The 25,740-nt window shown below is 41.4% G+C and overlaps 2 protein-coding genes across 7 annotated transcripts in view; one reads left to right on the top strand and one right to left on the bottom strand.

The window, feature by feature from the left end:
• Positions 1–72: 72 nt before the first annotated feature.
• On the top strand, positions 73–19,245 carry stn1 (STN1 subunit of CST complex). 2 transcript variants are annotated; one of them, XM_072557286.1, is made up of 10 exons: positions 73–195; positions 4,955–5,164; positions 11,639–11,734; positions 12,730–12,801; positions 13,813–13,968; positions 14,348–14,465; positions 14,801–14,933; positions 15,557–15,670; positions 16,536–16,608; positions 17,410–19,245. In XM_072557286.1, the coding sequence occupies exons 2-10, from the start codon at positions 5,002–5,004 to the stop codon at positions 17,565–17,567; spliced, it is 1,083 nt and encodes a 360-aa protein (XP_072413387.1). In that variant the 5' UTR covers positions 73–195; positions 4,955–5,001; the 3' UTR covers positions 17,568–19,245. The 2 variants fall into 2 exon arrangements, with proteins under 2 accessions (XP_072413387.1, XP_072413388.1); XM_072557287.1 differs by lacking the exon at positions 13,813–13,968.
• Positions 19,246–20,090: 845 nt separating this feature from the next.
• Positions 20,091–25,740, bottom strand: part of LOC140463395 (uncharacterized) — an 83,515-nt gene continuing 77,865 nt past the window's right edge. For all 5 annotated transcript variants that reach the window (XM_072557279.1, XM_072557280.1, XM_072557282.1 and 2 more), the window contains 4 exons: positions 25,458–25,511; positions 24,591–24,779; positions 23,308–23,397; positions 20,091–23,104 (listed from right to left, as the gene is read on the bottom strand). In XM_072557279.1, the coding sequence (XP_072413380.1) occupies positions 23,055–23,104; positions 23,308–23,397; positions 24,591–24,779; positions 25,458–25,511 (383 nt within the window). In that variant the 3' untranslated portion in view covers positions 20,091–23,054. The remainder of the gene's footprint in view (positions 23,105–23,307; positions 23,398–24,590; positions 24,780–25,457; positions 25,512–25,740) is intronic.

The raw sequence follows: 25,740 nt of genomic DNA, 5'->3' as shown, positions 1-25,740 counted from the left end.
CCAATCAGCGACAGGCAGCCGTGGAGGAGGCGGGCCCAAGTGGTCGGGTTGCGTCATTTTCCAGCGCCGCCAATCACGCGGCGATTGCATGGATTGATCGATCAGTCCCAGGGCAATCCTGTTGGCTTCTCAATGGCATTCTGATAGTTTGCCAATTCATTGCAGACTGTAGAGGGAAGCTGACCATTCCTTCAGGTACAGTATAACTCCTCAGACCTCCCCGTTTGTTTTTGGATAACATTTCCTATCCCTTTACCTTTCTGAAATAATCTGCCTGTTGGGGCCTGGAGGTTCTCAATGTTTGTCAACTCAGGCCCAGGCCCAGGCCCTGGCCCTGGGGATTAGAGCCAGGGCAGCTTCCATTTCCAGATATTGGCAACAATTAGATAATGCTTACAACAAACAAGAAGGCGATTCAGCCCATTGGGACCATACTGGCTGTTTGTAATAGCAAGTACCCCAGAGCCACTTTCTTGTCTGGTCCTCCTTGCACTGCAAGTCTTTCACCTTCAGTAAAGGATACAATTCCCTTTTGAACTTTTCAATCGAACCTGCGTCGATCACGCTGTCGGGCAGCGCGTCCCATAGCCTAACCCCTTGTAAGATTAAAAAAAAAGTCATCGTCATCATTGATTCTGTTGGAAATTACTTTAAATTGGTGCACTCTGACACTCTATCTTTTCACCAATGGCCACAGTTCTCCCTATCAGCTCTGTCCAGATATTTCCTCATCATTTTAAACAACTCTGTCAAACCTCTCTCAACCTCCTTAAACAGTCCCAAGTTTTTCAATCTATCTGCTCTGCTACGTGAAAGGTACAGTTGATATGCTTTAGAATAAAAAAAAACCCCGGCGAAACTCATCAAGACTTCAGGAGAGTCATGTTGGACATGAAATGTTAACTTGATTTCTCTTTCTGTAGATACTACTGAGTTTCTCCAGCATTTTTAATGTCAGATTTCCAGCATCTTCTGTACTTTGCTTTTATTTGACATATTTAAAGTTATTTTTTGAATCATACAGTACTTTGAGTATTAGATGCATGTGCTGCAATTCATCTGCTCGCAATGAGTTTCCTTCACATCTAACTCATCCATCAGATAGACAATCTATATATAATGTAAAGAATATACTGCAACAAATTTTAGTCAATAACAATGTTGCTTAGATGAAAACGTAAGTGAACTTTAAGGATTAATTAAGAGGAATAAATGCCAAAGTAGGTATTTCATTTTCATTTTAATCCAATCCTGACATGATTTTTTTAATTAGACAGAGTATAGTGTCTCACTCAGCTGGTTGTATTTTGCTGAAATTCATTGCACAATGTTTTATTTTCTATCTTCACCCATATCCCTCATTACAGGAATTATTCTTTTGAATCTTTTTTTGTACTGTCTCCAAAGTCCTTCAAATGTTTCTGAAAATGTGCACCTCCCTCATTCTTGGAATCGTTATTGTGAATCGTTTTTGTACTTCAGATCTTTCTGTAAATGTGGTTTCAGAGTTGGACACAATTTTCTAATTGAGGCCAATTTAATCGGTTATAAAAGTTGATCATTGCTGTTAACAGTATTTTACTTCTGTATTGAAACTGAAACAAAATGTTGGAAATAATCAATATCTTGAAAAACAAAAACAAGAGTAGGCAATTTGGCCTCTAAAGTCAGCTTCATCAGTACACAAGATCATGACTGATGTGGCTGTGGCTTTAACTCCAATATCCTGCCTTGCCTGCCTAACCTTTATGTGGAGTTGCCGGTGTTGGAATGGTGTGGATAAAGTTAAAAACCACACAACACTAGACTATTGTCTAACAGGTTTACTTGGAAGTACAAGCTTTTGGAGTGTTGCTCCTTGTCAGGTAGCTCATGGAGTAGGATCATATGACACAGAATCTATTCCACTAGCTACCTGATGAAGTTTTAATTTTGCTTAACCTTTGGCTCCTTGTCGATCACAAGTCTGTCTTGGTGCAATCTTGGGGGGAGAAATCCAAAAAGAATGAACATTTCAAGTTGACGACTACTCAGTGTTCTGTTTCTCTCACCCCAGATACTCCCTGACCTGTTTAGTATTTTGTTTTTATTCATTCATGGGATGCAAACATAACAGGCTGGACCAGCATTTGTTTAGTTTTTATTTCACAATAAATTCCTTGTCTTTGTACTCCAAGCCTTCATATATGAAGTTCAGTATCCAGAATGCCTCATTAACCATACTCAATCTGAACTGCCATCTTCAACGATTGGAACACAAATATTTCTGTCCTTAATTTCCCTATAACATTGTACTCTTTTTGATTTGAACTGCCTCCCCATGTTCTTCCTGCAAAAATATATTGAATCATTTCTCACTCTTTATGAAATTTCATCTGCTTTGTGCTGAGCATTCCACCAACCTGTCAAATCCTGTCTAAAATCCATCACTGTTCTCATCATATTCCACAATGTTTCCAAATTTTATGCCACTTGCATGTTATGCCTTTTAAATGCTCTTGGAAGTCCATGTACATCACATCAATTACATTACCCTACTCTCTCAGTTAAGTCATCAAAAAAAATCCCTCAATTAGTTAAACAGGATTTGCTGTCAACTGAAACAATAACAGAAATTGCTGCAGAATCTCAGCAGGTCTGCTGGCATTGTGGAGAGAAAGCAGAGTTAATATTTTGGATCCAGTGCCCCTTCTTCAAAATAAGAAGCGTCACTCCATCCAAAGTATTAACTCTCCTTTCTGTCCACAGATACTGCCAGACATGCCAAATTTCTGTAGCAATTTCTGCTTTTGTTTCAGATTTCCAACATCTGCAGTTCTTTGTTTTATTTTTGCCTTCAACTAATCTAGACTGACTTTCCATAATTAATCTATATATATATATATATATATATATATATATGTGTACAAGTAACTATCAATTTTATCCTAGATAATCATTTCTAAAAGCTTTCCCTTCTCTGAGATTAAAACTGACTGACATTTTGTTGGTGAGTTTTTCTGTATACCTTGTTTTGAACAAGTGTGTAATGCTTGGTACCTCTACGTTCACTCAGTAAATAGAAGAGGGGTGTAATATTCAAGGTGATTTGTTGAATACCAAAGCCAGACACAGTTAAATCAGGACCTCATCAGGCTTTTGTTCAACTGCACTTACAACATACCTACTTTGCACTGGTTGGATTGTTTAGCTTTACATTTATTGACATTACTGAGCCTTATTCAACATCATTCCTATCTAGTTCACCTTTCATTTGCACACTGCTATAGATAGATCTACAGTAAGTAATGTACAGAACAACCTCGATTATCTAAACAAGACGGGCAGGAGGTATTTTATTTTGATGATTGATTGTTAGGGTAAATGATCTGATCATAAACAAGCAGTAACTTATGGGTGCCGATTATCTGACAATGCATGCCATAATGCCATTTAACTGAATGCTAAGTTGCCTAATGCCATTTTAATGGGACCTTGAGATCTTGTTCAGATAATCCAAATTCAGATAATGACGTTTGGATAATCAAGGTTGCCCTGTATCTGTTGAGTTTTCCTTCTCAGCTGAACCATTTATCTTTCAACAATGCTCTTAAAAAGTGTATTTTAGGGAAGGAAATTTGCTGTCCTCACCTACTCTAGGTCTGTGTAGAACTCCACTCACACATTGCCCTCCTGCCTAGCAAACCAGTTGGTATGCTTCAAACCGGAAACACATGAAGATGAAAACCAAACGCTACCTGATCCAGCTTCTACCTTCCTAACACAACAGGTGACCTGACTGCCCTCTGTAGCACTAAAAATTTTTTTATTGTTTAATCTGACTTCAGCTTCTTCATCCCTCTGACTACTCTTTTATGACAGTTCATAAACAATTACTGATAACTCCAAATAAAATGAGAGCGGTTTTATTGCATTCAGACTGTGAATGGATAGCAACAGGCGCTATGTGGATAAAATGGTTGAACTCTGGCCCCATGTGAAATTCACAAGGTTCCACGCTATGTGGTTCTCTGGTGAAAATTAGCCAAGAGAATTCACACAATTCCTTTGTGAATGTGACATGCAATATTCCCGGACTAATCCTGCCTTCCTTCCACATACTAGCAATAAGATATTAAAAGAGTGGCTGTAGGAATGGTAGTATCAATTAAGGGTAAAAAGGGGGAATTGTCTTGAGGAGAAAGATGCATGACTGAAGTTTCGAATGAATATTTTGCATCTGTCTTCACAGAAGAGACAGAAGTGAATCTTACAGTAGAATAGTAGGGTTGAAGGATACTGGATAGAATAATCATAGGGTGGAATTGGCAGAAACTCTGACCACAATCTTTCACTTCTCATTAGACTGAAGATTGTACATGGTAGGTGGTAGCATAGTCAAAATGTCACTGTGCTAGTAATCCTGAACCCAAACGAAACCAGAAATTATGGAGAGTTGCTGGACATTCTTTGTCTCCCTCTAAACTCTCTGTCCTTGGCCTGCCACCATGGATGTTTAATGAAGGTTTGAGGAAGAGTACCTTTCTCTTAAGTAGGCACTTCATAACATCCTTGGAGAGCCTCCAATTGTTTCTTCTCCCATTGTGACCTATTTCAGCATTTATCCTGTCTTGCCTCCATCCAATCAGAAGAAAGAGCCCTGGGATTTAGAACCCAGGAATGGAGTGTCAGGGAGTTAGAGCCTGGGATATTGGTAACGGCTGGGAGCACAGATTCCAGGAGAGGGGGTATTCCAGAGGGGAGAGGTATCAATGGAAGTTGGTGGGCTACAGTGTCATTTTAGGGAGAGTTGCGCTCAGATCAACCCTTTTAATCTTATGTTGATTGAGGATTGTGTTGGTTTGACAGCACTCCACTGGACTTCAAAACAACTTAACTAGGAACAGATTTCCAAATTCCCAGATTTGACTTGACAGTGAACTCAATTTTTTGATCTCTTCTGGTTGAACTGCAGGTGGATGCAATAGAGACTGAAGTGTTCAGTTTGGTGCATTGGTGCTTATGCAGGGTGACAGTGCAGAAGAGTGTGCAGAAATACAGAAGAGTAAGAATGCAGAAGACCCACTGCCCAGCATGTTGTGGGGACTGGACCCAGTACATGGAGTATTTGCAAAACTCTACATCAAGGACATCCTGGAACTTAAGAAATCATGTCCTATTCCAGGTGAGTCACTGGATTAACAGTATATTTAAATAAGGAACGTGGCATTTGCAGCTCACTAAGTTAGATACAGAGTAAAATTCCCTCTACTCTTTTAACCTAAAAGTAAACCTGTCTCTACACTGTCCCTATCAAACTCTCCCAGAACAGGGACACCATGGGGTTGAACGCAGAGTAAAGTTATGACTCTAACTCTTTCAGACGGAATGTAAAGCTCCTTCTGCATTGTCCATAACAAACGCTCCCAGGACAGGACAGCGTATGGTTAGATACAGAGTAAAGCTGCCTCTACTCTGCCTCCATTAAAACCTTCCAGGACAGGTACAGCACAGGTTTTGATATCTTAAACAAAAAGTAAAGCCTTCTCTAACTGTCCCCATCAAATATTCCAGGTCAGGGCAACATATGTTTAGTTATGGAATAAAGCTATCTCTACGCTTAAACAGAAAATAAAGTTCTTTTTACACAATCCCCATAAAACATTCCCAGTCAGCAACAGCATTGGATTAGATACAAAGCAAAGCTTCCTCAGTACTATCTCATCAAACTCTCCCACAACAAGTATGATATTGGTTAAGTTGAAGAGGAAAGCTCCGTCAACGCTGTTCCCACCAAACCATTCCAGGGCAGGTACATCATAAGATTAGATACAAAGTAAAAGTACCTCTACATTCCAAGGACAGGGACATTATGGGGTTAAATTCAGAGGAAATGATTTGAAGTCTAAATTTCCAGTCTCTTGCCAAGATTAATGACTGAAGATGGCCCTCTGGTGTGGAGATCAGATATTGCAGCAGCATCACCCTAATCTGGAAACGTGTTTGGGAGATGCTGGTGTTGGACTGGGGTGTACAAAGTTAAAAATCATACAACCCCAGGTTATAGTCCAGCAGGTTTAATTGGAGTGCTGCTCTTTAATCAGGTGGTTGTGGAGTATAAGTTTGTAAGATACAGAATTTATAGCAATTTTGGAAATCTGTAGAAAGCATAAAATTAAATTTTGTCTTTAATTGAGCTTGTGTCTTATTAATTTGATTCTGACTTTGATAATTTTGTTGTGATTGTGTTTAACTAAATCCTGTGATCATTCAGCACCAAAGGAGGCCATTGTGACTATCCCATTTATTGATTGAACTACCCAGAAATCACACTCCCCAACGCTTTCTCTGTTGTCCTGCAGATTTCTCCTTTTCTTCAAGTATCTATTCCTTTTTAAATGCAGTTCCCTTTTAAATGCATTTCTACTGATGTTAAGGCACCATATGGGGTGGCACAGTGGTTAACACTGCTGCCTCATAGCGCCAGGGACCCAGGTTCAATTCCCGCCTCTGGCAACTGTGTGGAGTTTGCACATTCTCCCTGTGTCTGCGTGGGTTTCCTCCAAATGAATTAGATTAGATTACTTACAGATTAGATTAGATTAGATTAGATTACTTACAGTGTGGAAACAGGCCCTTCGGCCCAACAAGTCCACACTGCCCCGCCGAAGCGTAACCCACCCATACCCCTACATCTACATCTACCCCTTACCTAACACTACGGGCAATTTAGCATGGCCAATTCACCTGATCTGCACATCTTTGGACTGTGGGAGGAAACCGGAGCACCCGGAGGAAACCCACGCAGACACTGGGAGAACGTGCAATCTCCACACAGTCAGTCGCCTGAGGCGGGAAAATTGGCCGTGCAAAATTGCCCGTAGTTTTAGATGAAGGGGTAAATGTAGGGGAATGGGTTGGATTTGTTGGGCCGAAGGGCCTGTTTCCACACTGTATGTAGTCTAATCTAAATCACATTAAATCATTCCCTTATGAAGTAAAGTGATGGTGTAGTGCTAATATCATTAAATTGGTAATCCAGAGCCCCAGGCTGCTGCTTTAGGGACATGGATTTGATTTCCATCGTATCAGTTGCATTAATTTCTCCAATACTACTTTACTTACAAATACTACCTTCTTACAGTTCCACACACTCACTAGACCTTTGCATCTGAATTACTTACAGTCATCTTGTATCTTCCTCTGCAAAGACGCACAATAATCATTGAGCTTTTCTCTATTTTCTATTAGAACTTGCATGTCTCTACCAGTAATAGACCCACATTTATCTTTGATAATCATTTCCTTTTACATATCTAGAAGCTTTTACAATCAATTTTTGTTTCTTGCTATTTATTTCCACTGCTGTCAACTTCTTCATAGTTTCATAATTTCCCTTGTTTAGATTTAACCCTAGTTTGATTACATATTTTCCAAACTGAACGGCAAATTCCAAAATACTGTGATCACTAATCCATAAAGGTTCTTTTGCAGCAAGATTATTAATTATCCTTTTCTTATTGCACAATACTGGATGCAAAGTAGCCTTATACCTCACAAAAGTTGAAAGAACTGTGGGTGCTGTAAATCAGGAACAAAAACCGAAGTTGCTGGAAAACCTCAGCAGATCTGTGAAGAAAAATCACAGTTAATGTTTCGGGTCTGGTGACCCTTCCTCAGAACTGTACCCCAGTTAGGCCATCAACATGTTACTCCAGAAAATTATCTTAATCACATTTCAGGATTTTTTCCTTCCAGGTGTTCATGAGATTTACCCAGTTCATATATATAGATTGAAGTCACCCACAATGACTGCACTTTCTTGCTACATCCACCTCTAATTTCCTGGTTTATACTGTACTCAACATTATTACTACTTTTTGGTAGCCTATAAACTATACTTATCAACATTTACTGCCCCATGCTGCTTCTTAGCTCCATCCAAATAGATTCTACCTCCTTTTCTTTAGATTGCTGACCATCTCTTCTACTGATCTCATCCCTTATTATCTGTATTGTCCAATCTCCTTCTTATTTTGCTTATCCTTCCAATAAGTTAAATATTCAGTTCCCAGTCTTGGTCACCTGATAGCTATATCTCCATATTGGCAGTTAATTCAAATTCTTTTACTTTTCCCTTCAACACTTACTTCACTGATTTATTTCATCCACAATGTGCCTATTTATTTCACCAGTGGTATAAAGTCAGAAGGGAGTTGCCCTGAGAGTCCTCAAAGTTCATTTTGGGCCCCAGGAAGTCTCATGGCTTTAGGTTAAACATGGGAAGGAAACCTCATTTATTATCCTCCCTCCAATGAAGAATCAGTTCTCCAAGTTGAATAACACTTGGAGGAAGCACTGAGGGTGACAGAAGTGAAAAATGTACTGTGAGTGGGGGATTTCACTGTTCACCACCAAGAGTGGCTCAACAGCAGCACTACTGTTGTAGCTGGTTGGGTCCTAAAGGACGTAGCTGCTAGACTCCTTCTGCAGCAGGTGGTGAGGGAATCAACAAGAAGGAAAAGCATACTTCACGTCATGCTTTCTCAGCTGCAGATGCATCTGTCCATGACAGTATCAGTGAGAGTGACCACTGTGCAATCCTTATGAAGGAAAAATCCCAACTTCATATTGAGAATATCCTCCATCATATGTGTGGCACTATATCACTGTGAAAAAAGTTTTTGAACAGATCTAGCAATTCAAGACATGAGGTGCTGTGAGCCATCAACTGCAGCAGAATTATATATTGTCCAATCTCCTCCTTATTTTGCTTATCCTTCCAATAAATTAAATATTCAGTTCCCAGTCTTGGTCACCTGATAGCTATGTCTCCATATTGGCAGTTAATTCAAAATCTGCTACTTCATGGCCTGGCATATCCCCCACTTAACCATTATCATCTAGTCAGGGGGATCAACCCTAGTTCAATGGAGAATGCAGGAGGGCATGCCAAGAGCAATATCAGGCATACTTGAAGATAAGGTGTCAACCCGATGAAGCAACTAACAAGGCTATTTTCATGCAGAGCAGCATAAGCAGCAAGTGATAGACAGCGTTAAGCAATCCCATAAGCAACGGGACAGATCTAAGCTCTGCAGTCATGTCTCGAGGAGAGAATGACCGAGTGGTATTATTGCTGGATTGTTAATCCAGAGACCCAGGTAATGTTCTGGGGATTGGGATTCAAATCCTGCCATGGTAGATGGTGGAATTAAGAGTCAAATGAAGAGTCTGACCATTGTCAATGGTTCGCACAAATAAAATCCCTATCTCGTTCACTAATGTCCTTTAGAGAAGGAAACTGCAGTCCTTACCTGGTGTGGCCTACTTGTGACTTCAGACTGTCAACCATATGGTTGACTCTCAACTGCCCTTTGAGAAATTAGGGAGAGACAATAAATGCTGGCCTAGCCAGCAACGCCCTCATCCTGTGAATGAAAAGGAAAAAAGCTTACAGTTGTAAATGATGATGAGCAATTAAACAACTCGCTGAAGGAGGAGGCTGCAAAAATATCTCTATCCTCATGATTGAAGAGTCCAATACATCAGTGCAACAGATTAGGCTGAAGCATTTGCAGTAATCTTCAGCCAGAAGTGCTGAGTGGGTTATCCACCTCTGCCTTCTCCCCTGGTCCCCTGCATCACCCATATCAGTCTTTAGCCAATTCAATTCACTCCACGTGATATCAAGAAATGTTTGGAGGCATTGAATATTGAAAAGGCTATGGGCTCTGACAACATTCCAGCAACTGTACTGAAGACTTGTGCGCCAGAACACATCACTGTCCTAGCCAAGCTTTTCCAGCACAGTTCAACACTGACATCTCCCCAACGACATGAAACAAATTCAGCCCGGTCAATTACCACCCCATCAGTCTACTCTGGATCATCAGTAAGTTGATGGAAGGTGTCATCAAGAGTGCTATCAAGCAGCTTGCTCAGCAATAATCTGCTCAGTGACACCCAGTTTGGGTTCCACCAGGGCCATTCATCTCCTGACTTATTCCAACCTTGTACCAAACGTGGACAAAGGAGCTGAATTCCAGAAGTGAGGTGAGTGTGATAGCCGGAGCAAAACTGGAATCAATGGGAATCAGGGAGCAAACTCTCCGCTGATTGAGTCACATAGGAAAATAGTTGTGGTTGTTGGAGGTCAGTCAGCTCAGCTCCAGGACATCTCTGCAGGAGTTCCTAATGGTAATGTCCTAGACCCAGCCCTCTCCAACTGCTTGATCATTGACCTTCACTCCATCATAAGGTCAGAAGTGGAAATGTTCACTGATGGTTGCACAATGTAAAGCACCATTTGAAACTCCTCAGATACTGAAGCAGTCTGTGTTCAAATGCAACATGATCTTGATAATATCCAGGCTTAGGCTGATAAATGGCAAGTAACGTTCACACCACTCAAATGCCAGGCAATAACCATCTCTAGTAAGAGGCAATTTAACCACTGCCATTTAATATTCAATGGTGTAACCATCACTGAACCACCCATTATCAACATCCTTGGTGTTACCATTGACCTGAAATGCCACTGGACTCGCCACATAAACACATTAGCTACAAGAGCAGATCAGATGTTAGGAATATTGCAGTACGTAAATCATCTCTTGACTCCCCAGAGCTTGTCCACTATCTATAATTCACAAGTCAGGAGTGTGATTGGATACTCCCCACATGCCTCAATTAATTCAGTTCCAATAACACTCAAGAAGCTTGACACCACCCAGGACAAAGCAGTCCACTTGACTGACACCACATCCATTCCCTCCACGACCTATGTTCAGTAGCAGTCGTGTGTACTATCTACAAGATGTATGGAAATTCACCGAAGATCCTTAGCACCTTCTATGAGCACTTCCGTCTAGAAGGACAAGGGCAGCAGGTACATGTGAACAGCACCACCTGCAAGTTCCCCTCCAAGACACTTTCAATCCTAACTTGTAAAATTGTCACTTCATTGTCACTGAGTCAGAATCCTGGAATTTCCTCACTAATGGCATTGTGGGTCAATACATTGTGTGTCAACTCCAGTGGTTCAAGAAGATAGCTCACCAACATCTTCTTCAGGGCAACTACAAATGGGCAATAAATGCTGGCCAGCCTGTGATGCCCATGTTCCACAAACTAAAAATAAAAAAGTCTATTTCAAAATTGTTGTTGTTTTCCTCATGTTTATTACACTTCTATTTTTCAAATCATATGCAAAATCTGAAATTTTGACCTAAATGCTCAAGCCCAGATAATTGTATGTGTTAAAAAGACCAGTGGTTCTCAACTGACCCCTAATTAAACACCAAGTGCGTTTCTCTCCACTCTGAAAAACAACCAGTCACTGCTACTTTCAACTTTCTGTTCCTCAGCCAATTTTACATCCATGTAGCCATAGGCTTTAGTTTAACTAACAAGTCTTTCTTGTGGTCCTTTGACAAATGCATTTTGAAAGCCCAAATTCACAACCTCAGCCACATTATTTTCATTGAGTTCCCCTGCCACCTCCGTTACTGTACCTAAAGAACTCAACACAATTTGCCTAATATTGGTGATCATTTATCTGTGTATCTCGGTTTAGCTATGATCCTTGCCAGTATTTAAAATTCTGTGTTTGCTGATTAATGCAGTGATTAATTCTTAATTCCCTTCATTTGCGTAGGAGTGTTCTTCTATAAAACCCATCCTATCACCAAGGTGGACATTTTGGGTACAATTGTCCAGAAGCGAGAGAGGGAGAAGTCTGTTAGTTTCGGAGGTCGGTATTTCTGAATAGAGTTTATGTATTTATTCCACCTTCCCCTACCATCCCCAATCCCGTCTGCTCATCAACATGAGGGCACAAACATTCTGCAGGACAGTAAGACACCACAGTGGCGGCATGTAGCTTAGTGGTTAGCACTGCTGCCTCACAGTGCTAGAGACCTGGGTTTGATTCTAGCCTTGGGCGTCTGTGTGAAGTTTGCATGCTCTCCCTGTGTCTGCATGGGTTTTCTCTGGATGCTCCGGTTTCCTCCTACAATCCAAAGATGTGCATGGGGGGGAGAGGTGAATTGGCCATGCTAAATTGCCCACAGTGTTCAGGGATGTGGAGGTTAGATGTATTAGTTAGGGATAAATGTTGAATGATGGGGAATGGGTTTGGGTGAGATACTCTTTAGAGAGTTGTTGTGGATTTGTTGGGCCTGTTTCCACACTGTAGGGATTCTTAAAAAGATACTGTAAATCTGAAATAAAATCATGGTGCTGGATGTAGATCAGGCACCCACCATAGCAGAAAACAGAATTAATTATTCAGATTGATGATTTTTCATCACAGCTGCCGACTCCCCGGACACAACCCCATTTGGAACCTGAAACCCAGTTCTTAATTCTTTCAGAGTTGGAAGACTGAGTAGACCACCCTCACTAATAAGACATACAAAATAGGAACCAAAGTAGGCCATTTGGCATCTCTTTCCCTCCACCCCCCCCCCCCCCCCCCCCCCCACCCCCCCCAACAAGCCTGCTGTGCCATTCAATAGGATCATGGCTGATCCAACATTCCTAATATCCAATTTGCTAGATTTTACCTTAAACCTTGGTTGCCTGCCTGATCAAGAATCTACCTATCTCAGTCTTAAATATACATGGGCCACATGAGGTTCAAGGAATAACTGTAAATTAAATGACTGGTTTCTGAGTTGGCACTTTTGCTCAAAATGACTCTCTTATTGCCCGTCCTGCTTGCTCACTAGTGGATCTGTTTTGCAGTGGATGATGGAACCGGAGTGATCAGCTGTGTGTGTTGGAAGAAACAAAGAGCTTTGGAGAATATAAAACCAGGTACCATGGTTTAATTTTCATTCTCACATTTAGTGCCATCCCTAATTTCCCTTGAGGTGGTTCTAAGTGTCTTGAGCTGCTATAAAACATTGAGGGAGCAACATCCATTTGCTGTTAATGAGGGAATTCCAGAATTTTTGACCCCATGACAATGAATAAATAATCAGTACTGTCCCTCTGACAGTGCAATTGATAATGCTATTAACAACTGCATCCATAACTTTGCTGATGATCAAGAGTACCCTGATTTGTCAGTAATTGGCCAAGTTAGATTTGTCCCTGCTTTTTGTGGACACGACCTAACTGGGCAATTTTTCACTTTATCTGATAGCTACCAGTGTTAGCTTTACTGGATCTTGTCTAGGATGCAGCCAGTTCCAAAGCACAGGTCTTCAGTATTGTTCAGTACTGTGGAATTCATTACCACAGAAGGCTGTGGAAGCCAATTCGTTGAGTGTATTTAAGACAGAAATGGATACGTTCATGATTGAGTAAGAGGATCAAGGATTGCAAGGAGAAGGCAAGAGAATGTGAGAGAAACATGTCAACCATGATTAAGTGGTAGAGCAGACTTCATGGGCTAAATGGCCTAATTCTGCTCCTGTATCTTATAGTTTATTGCCAGAATGTTGTCAGGGCTATAGCCTTTACATATCCAGTGCCTTCAGCCATTTCTTGAAATCATGTAGAATTAATTGAATTGGCTGAAAATTAGCATCATGATTCTAAGGATCTCCAGTGGAGGCTGATATGGAACAAATTCTGGCTTGAAGCTGGTTTCAAGTACTTCAGGCTTGCCTTTTGTACTGATGTGCTGGGCTGACCCATTACTGAGGATGCAATTGTTTTAGAAGTGTTGTCATCAAGATAGTCCTTTTAATTATCCGCCACCATGCATAATTGGATTTGACAGTTCGGAAAGCTTTGATCTGATCCATTGGTTTCATAGAATAAAACAGCTATGCTAATCTTTCCCATCAGATTCTCCTACATTCTGCCTTCCTCCCACAGCCTCGTTTTCATTTGGTGTGAATCTCCTGGAGCAGCTGAACAAGATCACTCAGCTAGAACAACAGAACTCTCAGTTGGAACTAGGTGATATCGTCCATGTGAGGGGCTGGCTAAAAGATTATAGAGAGCAAAGAGAAATCCACTCCACCAATGTATGTGAGTCTATGGACAAGGGGGGGAAAGAGGGGCTTACAGATGTGAAAGACTAAAATTTGTGCCAATGGAGGGATTGGGCCTGTGAAGAGTATATGCGAGCTTTTGTGGAATCTCAGTACAGTGGGACCCTTTTGTGTCTTCACTCACAAGTTTGTGTTTACATGATTGGGTGTCTCTGGAAAACTCCCAGAGATGCTGGACCAAGGGTCAAATCAGTTTATGATGCTGGGCCCAGTGTCAAGTGGGTTTAAGTTGTTGGCCCCAGATTCTGTTGTTGAGAAGCTGGGCATGGGTTTGAGTGGAGGTTAAGATGCTGAGCTTGGATTCTAGTGCCTCCATCTGGGATCCCTGATTTCTTTAATGTGTTCTTTTTTTCCAGCTAAGATTGCTGATCCCGTGTTCACTGCACAAATCGCTCGGATGCTGGAGCTCCCATATTTATACCGAAACTTTTATGATAAAACTTCTAAAATTTCAACGGATTCAACTGAACCAAAGTAAGAACCATCACAGCAGAGGGGAGAAAGAGTGAACTGAGTGAAAGAAAGCAAGAGGAGATGTGTGGAGGTGTTGGGTAGAACAGATGCAAGTCTGGAGTCTGTGTAATGGGCAAAGTGCTTAGAGACAGAAGGGAAGTGGGAGAGCACATGTGAAAGAGAATGGGAAAAGTGATGGAAGCATGGGAAGCCGGTACAAAACCTAGAGGGAGTGAACAAAGGCTAAAATTATGTGAGCAAATCAATATTTTGCTGTATCTGGTTCGGTTTGTTTGCTATTTGGTTCCTACCAGTTTGTTCACTTCTTTCATTTGCTGATACTGTCTCCTGTTTAGTCAACAGGGAGGGAAGATCCTATCACTGCAGAGGAAGATCAAACAGTTCCTGGATCAAACCAGAGTGAAAAATTTCTACCAGCAGGAACTGGAGGCCATTGATTCACTGGTCTGCATTGCTCAACAAAACCAAGTGAGCACATATCTACAAGAGCACTCAGCCCAAAGTTCACAGTGGATGGACAGGAAGTGAGGGATTACCGAACATATTTTTGAGAAGATTTGTAGCTCAGGTTGATGATATGGATGCGAGTTAGCTTGCTAGGCTGGAAGGTTTGTTTTCAGGCATTTCGTCACCATGACTAGGTAACATTATCAGTGAGAGTCTCTGGTGAAGTGCTGGTGGTATGTCCCACCTCTGTATGTAAAGGTCTCTGTTTCTTAAGGTGGGTACAACACACACATCCTAGGACAAGTGAAACAAAGACATGCACAAGAATTCCTAGAGGCCTGGAATTCTAACCGGAACTCCATCAATAAACACATCGATTTAGATCCCATCTACCTTCCCTTGAAAGACAGAACCAGAAATGACAAGATCCACCTTAAGAAACCAAGACTTATAAATAGAGAAATGGGACATACACCAGTACTTCACCGGAGACTCTCACTGATGATGTCACCTAGTCATGGTGACGAAACATCTGAAAACAAATCTTCTAGCTCAGCAAGGTAACTCATCCATATTTATGATACGTTATAAACATGTTCTCTTTCCCTTTTGGTAAATTATGTATCCACTGCTTTATTTTAAAGGAAACACCCTGTGTATCAAGGCAGATTCATGAAGTTTTTCAGGAAGCTGTCTGTGCCCTTCAGGAAGAGGGAGTTATCTTCCAGAAAGTGGCTGGACCTAGCAAGCTGTACCTGGTAAGCGTTAGGCCAAACCACCAGCTGAGGCTAAATTCTGATCTCTCTCTCTCTGTCTCTGTGTGTGTGTGTGTGTGTGTGTGTGTCTGTCTCTCTCTCTCTCTCTCTCTCTCTCTCTCTCTCTCTCCCATCCTATTCCCTCCTCTCCCACTTTCACCTTCTCCCTCTCTCTGCTATCTTGCTCCTCTCTGCTTTCTTTTGTGAGGACCTTAAGGAAAAGCATTACATTCCATCTGTTGGTGATAATGCCCTTCACAAAGTTCAGGTGCTACTTTATTAAACAGTGCTCATAATTCATTCAACTTATCTTGAGTCTTCATAGCTATGAATACTTAGCAATATCCATAATATTGAATTTTGTCATTCAGACCATTAATGAAGATCATGGGCCTCAAGTATCTACAAGTTTCCATTGGTGACCAGTTGCCACAAATCATTACCATTGCCTAGTCAGTCTCTATCCCATCCTCCAATCCTAGTCAATTTCATTTAGCTGCTATTTAAATGGCTCCTCGCCAATGGCTGTTTGAAAACTATAGTTTGTAATATTGCTGTAAAGCTGACCACTCAGTGAACTTATAACTATTGATAAATGCCAACTCAGTAATTTATTCCAAATTCAGATTTTTGAGGTCACATTCTTTTTAAGCAAAAGAGTTGTTGATCACTAATCCTTGACTTCTTAATTGACTATAATGAAACACTAATTGCTGGCCCTGGAATTTCTGGTTTTGCCGGTATCGGTGCCTAGAATGCACCAGGGTTAAAATTGCATCACTGCCTAAGCTAAGCAGCAGGAGCTGGGGTACAGTGGAGTGTGTTAATAATGATGTAGTAATGGTTTTTGCTTGTGATTGCCCTACAGGTGACTGATGAGGAGAAAGAATTACACAATGCAACACTCAGAATCATTCAAGATGACTCCACACGACCAAAACGTGAGTGATGTTCTCTCAGAATCTTGCTGCATTTGTTAAAGTTAAGGTTAGCGTGTTCTGTGTGTCAACCTCTGGGTCAGCAACAGGGTGAGGTGACCAGTTACAATGTGGGATGGGTAGTGGTAAATGATGATGTGCTCTTGTAAAACTCCTTTAATATAAAAGCAGTATCCCAGTGAGTTTCAGAAATGGAATCAGACAAACATGTCCCCTGATTTTTGAGGTTATGTTGCCCATGCTCAACATCCCACTATGTTATAAATCTGTATTCATTACTTGAACCAGCCATCTTCTGAGCCCAGCAGGATTTTTCTGCAATCCCACAGTGACATGTCACTTTCTGATGGTTTTGAGCATGTGATCATCTAGTGATTGATCTAATTCTGTTGTCACTAACTACTGTAACATTGGTTACAGTGAGCTCTTTTTAGTACAATGTTTTTTGCTCAGACACGTTGGAAAAGACATCTTTAACTTCATTTACAGAATTCCATTGAATGTAGTGGGAATGAGCTCAGAGAGCGTGATATTTGTTCACTACAGATTACGATGCACAGCAGCTCCTGTGAAAGGGAAAAGGTGATTGTTAACTGAAGGGGTACAGGGAGCAGGCACAGAGCATCTTGGTCAGAGATTTACAAATATCAGATTAACAGAGGAGAGGGTGAGATGAGAGAGATTGGAGAACACAAAGTGGAATTCTGAGTATCATTCCTGTCTTGGTAGGTTCTCATTACCTTCAATCTATCAGAATATACTCCTGCCTGCACCCAGTAATAAATTCTTTTCCTGTTGCTATAGATGTTGAGAAGGGCTGCCCTTTCCTTCACATCGTGAACTGTGTGCGGCACAGTTACAGTGCGGGAGTTAGTGAGGCCGCAGTGCAGAGAGTGCTGGACAGATTGGAGTGCAACAGTGAAATAGTCAGCACCATGGACCGACACTACACAGCTGCCTGACTGGCACACAGCCCAACAACCTCCTGAGAAGTGAAACAGCAACTATAATACCAAGAACAATGTGTACTTTGCTGAACAGAGCCAGGAGTTGTGAGCTTGAACCATAACCTGTATCTGCAATCACCCAGTGCCACAACCCAGGATGTGAGAAAATCCATCCTATTATCTACAAGAGTAGCAGGGAATGTACTACAAATCATCGAGTAGTCTTAATCCTTATTTTCAGTAAATTTCAGACAAAAGATGTAAGTATTTTGACTATGAATTTGTCCATGATTATAAACTTATGAAAAAAAACTTGCATTTATTTGTACATGGTACATTTCACTTCCATATACGTTCTTCAAAGTGACTGAATTTCACTAAACCCCAGTTATTATTGTGTTAGGGTAACACATGTTTTATGTTTTCAAGCAGGATCCCACAACTGACAATGAGACTAACCATCAGAATATCTGTTTTTGGGTGGTACAGATCAGTCACATGGCCAGCTAACGGTATTGGCCTTGCCTCAGCTTCAGTAGATACTACTTGAGTATTGTGGGCGCAGACAGTAAGAGAGAACCATGGACACAGTCAGTATTATTGTGGACGTGGTCAGTGAGTAAGAAATTATAACACATTCAATGTGTGAAAATTTCGGGCACATTCAGTGAGTGAGTCCTCAGGGCACATTGAACAAGAACTAGGAACATAGTCAGCAAGTAAGAACTGCAGCTATCCTCTGTGAGTGAGGACTGTGGGTATGTTTGATGAGTGAGAACAATGGGAATCAGCACTGAGTGAGAACTGTAGGTAAGGTCAATTAATGAGAATTGTGTGTATGGTCAGTGAGTGAGAACTGCGGCACAGTGAGTCATTGAGAAAAATACACAGGTTTTTTTTCCTCTTTAATGTTGTATGTGATGTGGTTATCATTGGAAAGTTAAGCAAGTTTACTCAACCCTAATTCCCCTTGATTTCAGTGTCTTTCTATATTATTTCAGAGGGCAGTTCAGAGTCAACCACATTGTTGTGAGTCTGAAATCACATGTAGGCAAAACCAGGACATTAGTGAACCAGACTGGCTTTTATGACCATTGCTGGTAGTTTCATAGCATTACTGAGATGACTTTTTATTTAACTTTTTATTAGGTCTGTACTATGTCATTATTATTATTTTAGAACTTAGATTTGAAAGTGGAGTCAAATTGTTTTTAGTTTTCAGGTTTCTGAAGGCAGCTTGTTTTTCCAACAAAGGTCAGAGTTATTTCAAGAAATGAATTAAAGACAAAATACTATCCAGGCATTTTTGAAAAATTAGGTTAAATCACTCAGTCATTACCTGTAAAATTAACTGCTGAATATTTAGAAAATTGAATATCCAAGTTGTGAGATTTTAATTTGTAGAAACATTTAAGCTGTGTAAGTTGGTGGAAGTCTCTAGAGTGTCAAAATTGGATAAAAGTCTTAAGGTGCTTTTGCAGTCAGAGGAGGAGGGCTAGAAAGAGTCATTTTGAGTAAGAAATGAAAGTGTTAAAAAAGAAGTGATAATTTTGAGATTGAGTGACTGGAAAGGATAATTCCGGAGTAAAAGGGTTAAGTTTTTCTTTATCCTATTTATGTTATGGTTGTTCTAAATTACCTTGTACAACTTTATTTACTTCTATGTAATAAACTTGTTTTTTTGGTAAAACAATATGTTGCCAGTTCTGTGTGAGTATATTTGGTGACTGGCCATCACAGTATGCAAACTGGGAAAAAAAAACATAGAACCTATCAATCCAGGTTTCACTCTGAGATTTAATTGATCAGCATTACTCTCAGCTGTCATCATACATTTTAAACTCCACGAGCTGTATGATGGGAACTCATATCTCCATAGCATTATCCTGGGCATCTAATCCAGTGACATTACCATTACGCTCACTTTCTTCCCTAAACTCGAATTTCTCAAGCATTGTTGGTTGGTTTGGATTATTCACAAATGATGTTTAAACAATCCAGAATAACAGTGCCACACTGGTCACCAGAGGCTTACTGAGCTTCTGATGATCTCTGACCTTTTTGTTTTATGATCTGGATTAACTTCTCCAGTCTCCACAATGAGGCTCGAACACACTATCTGACTCAGGAGTGCGCTAGTCACTCCAGTGGGCCTATCAGAGAGGCATCATATTGGTTCAAGACCTGGATTAGCAATCTGTCCTCCCTTTCCCATGAATAATCTTTGGGATATGGAGAATTATTTAATAAATCTGTACACTATTTGCACCTGCATGATGTGAAGAAGCAGGGAATGGTTGCGTCTGAGTATTACGGGTGATTAAAAGGGATACATTTTGTGATCTGAGTATTTCTGAAGATACCAGAATCTCCTGTTTTTAGAGCCTTGTAAATGGCCACAGGTCAAGAGTAAGAACTGCTTGTATTTTCAGAATATTTTTGAATTGGGAGATAAGATCTGGAGCATGAGGCGTGGTCACAACCACAAACATTGGCTCTGCTGCTGATTTTGAATCAAACAATCAGACCTTGAACACATTTATGCTAAAATTATTTATTGAAATGTTTGACAGACTCACTTGGAGAAGGAATAGCAGCAATTTAGGGAAGAGCAAATGCATAGTGGGACCGAGGAACCATTCCTGGAGTGGAAACCCGCCTGAAGGGGTTAAAGGCACTGTAATGGGTGCCAGGTATTGTTGGCCATTCTCCCCATCACTACCCAGGCAGCCAGTGCTGGGCTGGTGATGAGGCCCTGTGTTGTTAGCCAGGTCTGGTTTCTCAGTCCCTATTTACCATCACCCAACCTAGAACCAGCGACTGATTTTAAAACCTTGCACTCATTAAACACAATCAGGCAGCTGAAAGGCTGCTTGGGGGCATATTCTGACCAGTTAGTGACAAATGGTTAAGGGTCCTCTTTAAGCAGATTATTGAGGGAACAACCTCATGACAAAGGGGAAAGGGCACTGAGTTTGCCTCGTTTGACTCAGCCACTAGGCTGTGTCATAATGACTCTGAACCAAGAGAAGCTTTCAGAGCAGAGTGTGACTATCAGTAACATGAATGGATTTCAAAAGCGCTATCCCAATGGCTGGAGTTCAGGGGAGATATTCCCACCCCCATGAACAAAAGAAACAGCAGGTTGGCTCACAAATCTGAAATAGGATCCTCTAAGGAAAGCAGTATTAAATCAAAACTAGGTGAGAGCAGACAAGGGAATGTTATAGTAGTTACAGAATTTACTGAGATTACACTTTCATCACTCATTCATGCCCTTGCCCCACCCTCCTCACTCTGCCCTGACATCCAAATTCAAAACAGAGCGTGGCCAGCCTTTACAACTTGGCCAAAGCAGTGTTGACCTGTGGGCAGCATTGATTGCAGTCCCTAGGTAAGGTGAAGCTGACAGTCAGTTCCAAGTCTGATCTTAGGCTGACAGAGCAACGGGGGCCACTACAGGCTTGGAGTTTGTTAGGAACATTGCTTTGGCAGGTGTTGAATAAATCTGGTGAGGAATCCACTTTGTTTTATTTTTTTAAAAATTATTTTATTCCAAAAAGAAAAATTTTACAATTTTAAATAAGACAGGCTGTAAAATAGTCAGCTGGTTAGTGGCACCTATGTAACCGAAAGGAACCTGATGCACAAGAGAACCATCAAAGCAAGAACTAAACTGTACAAACAAATGTAAACACAACAACGGAATCATTCCTCTTGTCCTCTGGGCTACCCAGACATTGGGCAGTGGTCATTCTGTTCATTCAGAGCTCATGCTGGCTCTTAAACCATGGATTCTCTCCTCTCTACCTTCATCCTCCAGGCAACTATCTTCTTCCAGAGAAGACAGTAGGTTCTGCTGTCACTATCTCTCAAAACCATTCATCTGCTTCGTAAACCTTTCTTCACAGCTGTATGAGGTTGGCAACATGGTAGATTCCACATCAGGGAGTCATGCTTAGTTGTTATTGGCTACTCCCTCATGAAGAGGATTTGGGATTGTAAAGGTGATGTTATTCCCAATGATTCTGGCTTTCTCCTCTGATGTTGCCCACAATTGCTGAGGGGTTTGGAAGGAGGAATGGCAGGGGGCTGTCAGCTATCTGCCTGTGTTGGGTGGGGTTCCACCATCTTCCCACACTGGGAGGGGTGTGTCACCTGTATATTGAATATCCTGAACTGGAGGTTACAGCCTTTCTGCTGGGCCTTTCAATAATTCTGTTCGATTGTTGATATTGGGCATCAGCTATATGAACACAATGGTGGGATGAGCACGAGTCTGCTCCCTTACCATTGACTAAAAGGACCCAGATTCTGAAAGGCTTGGCAGCACTGACACCGACAGCCTAAAGGGATGGTTATTTAGGTCTAAGATGAGAACATGTCTTCACATAAAAGGTTTATCAAGCTTTGGATTTCTCTACCCCAATGGCTGTGGATGCTCCATCATTGAAAATATAAAAATATGGGTTTATAGGACAGAAGGAGGTCAAATGTCCTATCGAGTCTGTGCCAGCTATCAATCCAATCAATCCCATTCACACACTCAATCCCTATGGCTCTGTGTTAACTTCCTTTCAATCCCCTTTCAACTTTGCTTTGAAATCATTAATATTTCTCACTTCCAATATCCTCATGGGCAGCAAGTTTCAGGTTATTACCACAGTTCCCCCTGCATCTTCTATACAAAATCTTAAATGTGTCCCCTGGTTCTTGTACCATCCGCTGATGGGTACAACTTTATATTGTGCCTTATGCCAATTATAATCTCATACACCTTTATCAAATCTCCCCTCGTTTCCTGTCCAAGTAGAGTCACTTCAACCTAACCTCATAACTAAATCAGTCCCTTATCCCCGGAATCATTCTGAATCTTGTCAAGGACCCTCCTATCCTTCCAGAAGTGTGGTACCCAGAACTGGATGCAAGTTGGCTTCTGAGCAGAACTTTTGAAAGATTCAGCATGATACATCCATGATGGATTTTTTTTGTCTCTCAAGGAATCCATGGGCAGGGCGAGCAGGTGGAAAAGTGGAGTTAAGGTGGAAGGTCAGCCAGATTGTGCTGAATAATAGAGAAGGGCCCAGTGAGAGGAAGGTATTCTCCTGCTCCTGTTTATATTTGAACACTCTTTGATGATTAGAGGACAACGTTGTTTATGACCCATGTGACCACTGAAATGCAAGGTAATTCAGAGATTTGTGGCATCGAATGGCAATGCTGCAGGAACAAATAGAGAATGCGGAGGGGGATGTTCATACAGCAGTCTCCTCACAGATCTGTTGCTGTACACCTGTTTCCATGGTTACAATTACTGTGCAATTAGAATCCACGATTAATGCGCTGTATAATAGAGGCACAGAAAAGAAATTTGCATGAGTTTTTCTTCTGATGTTAAGCTGCTGAATAAAGAGGGTGAGATGCAGGAAAAGTTGCTGCCTGTAGCCAGAAGAATAGAAGCAGGAGTCAGCCCCTTGATCCTGCTCTACCCGAGTCGCTGCATCACTTTAGACCGTGAGTTCGTCGTCGGGTCCGCCTGTGTGAAGACCAACCTACAAAAAGAAAATGATTATTATAAAACACAGTTCCTTCTCTGGACAGTATCGTGTAAGTAGTCAAATTGGGGATCAGGAAAGGATGGGATTGGACCACAGAATTATGGTCATATATATATACATTTTTAAAACCTAGAGATCTCTGTGAAAGCAGTTCAGACGATAATGCATGTTTTTCCCATACAGCCTCGGTGCATTACCTGTAGATTTCCGTCTCCTTTCCTTCTGATCAGACTGCATCCTGAGGTTGGCATGTGATAGCCATGTGGCGTAAGATTCTCCAAGTTTCCCTGCAACAAAAATCAACAGAAATTAGCAAAGCTCTTCCTGCAGCAGGGCTCTTGTTGGGTCTTTCCCATTCTCTCTCCAAACAGATGACAAATGAACATGGTGCAGCCAAGAAAAACTAAACTTACTTGCTGACATTTTGCTGGTGGCAATTATATTCCCCACATGGGGCCATTGCACAATTTAGTAACAATGTAAATGGGTATTCATCTACAAGTGAGGCTGATGAGCCATTGCCTTACCAAAAGGATTGCTGGAGGGATTTGCTTGATCGCTGGATAGGAGGAGTGCTTGTTGGTCAAAGGGTATATCAAATACCTGTACAGACTCCATCAAAGCTTCCTACCTGTACAGGTGTACATTCTCATCCACCCAACTGACCAATGTTCACCTCTCTCTTGAGCAATTCGGGTTGACCAACGTTGGGCATATATCTGGAGGTTTTATCAAAGAATCCTGCCACCAAATGCCACTGTCCTAAATTACATAGTTTCTTCCCACTACTCCATCATTTACTGCATTATTTTTTCTTTTTGAAACACCCTAGTGGCCAGTGACAAACAGTGCCCTTCACATCAAAGGGCAATGCTGCGTGATCAAACAGTGAAGGAGAGAGCAGGGGTTAAATCAAAATAGAATTGGATGGAGAAATAATACACTCCACTCTTTGAGGTGCCCACCATTCCCTGAATAACTCCAGCGTGTTGGTGAATACCGTGTGCTCCTTCTCCAGAGACACCCGGGCTCTAACGTAACCTCGGAAGAGGGGTAGGCAGTCGGCCCTAACGACCCCCTTCCCGTCCTGCTGCCTTTACTACAGTTTTATAACTAACACTCAATTGTGCACAAAAAATCTATAAATCACACCATTTTTCTAAAGTTCTGATGATTTTGTACTGCTCACAGCAGTGTCCCAGAAATAGCTATTTAATTCCTGAAGGAGTATCCTCAGCCAAAATCAAGTGTGAACATATGACCATCAAGAGTCAAACAGACCCTCCAATTCCTTTTACTCAGGATAGACAACAATGAGTACAACAAGCTGGCAGTTGTCATAGATGACTCTGATGAACAACCTGGTGTTGGCGGTGGACTGTACAAGTGGGTAACCTATCATAAACAGCTCACAGGGTAGAGATACAGCACGCTCTGAACGGGAATGAGCCGTGACAGTGAATTAGAATAAGGCTCTCACCTTTTAGCATTTCCTCTAACTCTGCATCACTCCTGTAGGTGCCGTCATGCCAAACCCCTCCTGAGGAATGGGAAGAACTAGAGGCATGTGATTGACTGGAAGAGCTGTGTGACGTTTCAGACACACGATGAGTTCCAGATCCATCTGACTGGTTGGAGAAGCTAGATGACGTATGGTGTGATCGACTGGCTGCAATTAAAAAGGAGATATTTAATCATCCTGATCAGCGACATAAGTAATAACTCAGTATATGTCCCACAATAAAGCAAGCTTGGGGCAGGATCTGTGAATCTGGTATAGAGAGCAGCAAACAAATAAATTAGTAATTACAGTCTCTCTGGGTAACAATGCAAGTGATTATAGTCCCTGAGGAATGCCCAAGGAGTTTGAATTAGAGGAGTGCAGCTGTCTCAAGGGTTGTGAAGCTGGAGGAGGATTACAGAGAAAGTAAGGCGCAAGGCCATGGAGGGATTGGAAAACAGGATAGGAATTTTTGAAATCAAGGCATTGTTTGACTGGGAACTAATGTGAGCACAGGGTGATAAGGGAATGAGAATTTCTGCGAGATAATACATAGGCAGAAGAGTTTTGAATGATCCCAAGTTTAAAGATTGAAGAATGTGGGCGATTGGTCATGAGTATTTCACAAAATTCAAATCTTGGTGTAACAAAGGCATAAGTAATGAACAACCGATCCAATATTACTCCACCAACACCAATGACTGAAAATTAAAATTGCTCCTTGGAGACAGTCAGATAAAGGGAGAATGAAGCGGTGATAGTATGCAGGTGGCAGTGAGTGCAGATCAAATTAACTGCATTCACAGCATCTACCATTTAAAACAATGAATACTTAACGTGACTGACCTCCTCCTGTCCGTGTTGCACCACCTCCTGATGCTGCTGAATGTGCACCAAAACCTAGAGACAGAGAGGAAAAGTGGATTTTTAAAAAAAGGAAACACTTGAATTCAGATAGAGCCTTTCGCATCCCAAGAGGTGACACTTGGCATGGAGTGAGAGTGACTCTCAGCAAATGATCACATCTTTCATAGTTTTCAGCAGAAAGAATCATGTGATTAATCTAGCAACACCCTCCCCCTAAACAAATATATGCAATGAGAGGGCTGTCCTCTGAGGAAAGGTTGGA

The sequence above is a fragment of the Chiloscyllium punctatum genome, chromosome 38, assembly GCF_047496795.1.
Source record: "Chiloscyllium punctatum isolate Juve2018m chromosome 38, sChiPun1.3, whole genome shotgun sequence".
Lineage (NCBI taxonomy): Eukaryota > Metazoa > Chordata > Chondrichthyes > Orectolobiformes > Hemiscylliidae > Chiloscyllium > Chiloscyllium punctatum.
The sequence above is the reverse complement of the archived record's forward strand: the minus strand, read 5'-3'. Positions and strand labels throughout refer to the sequence as shown.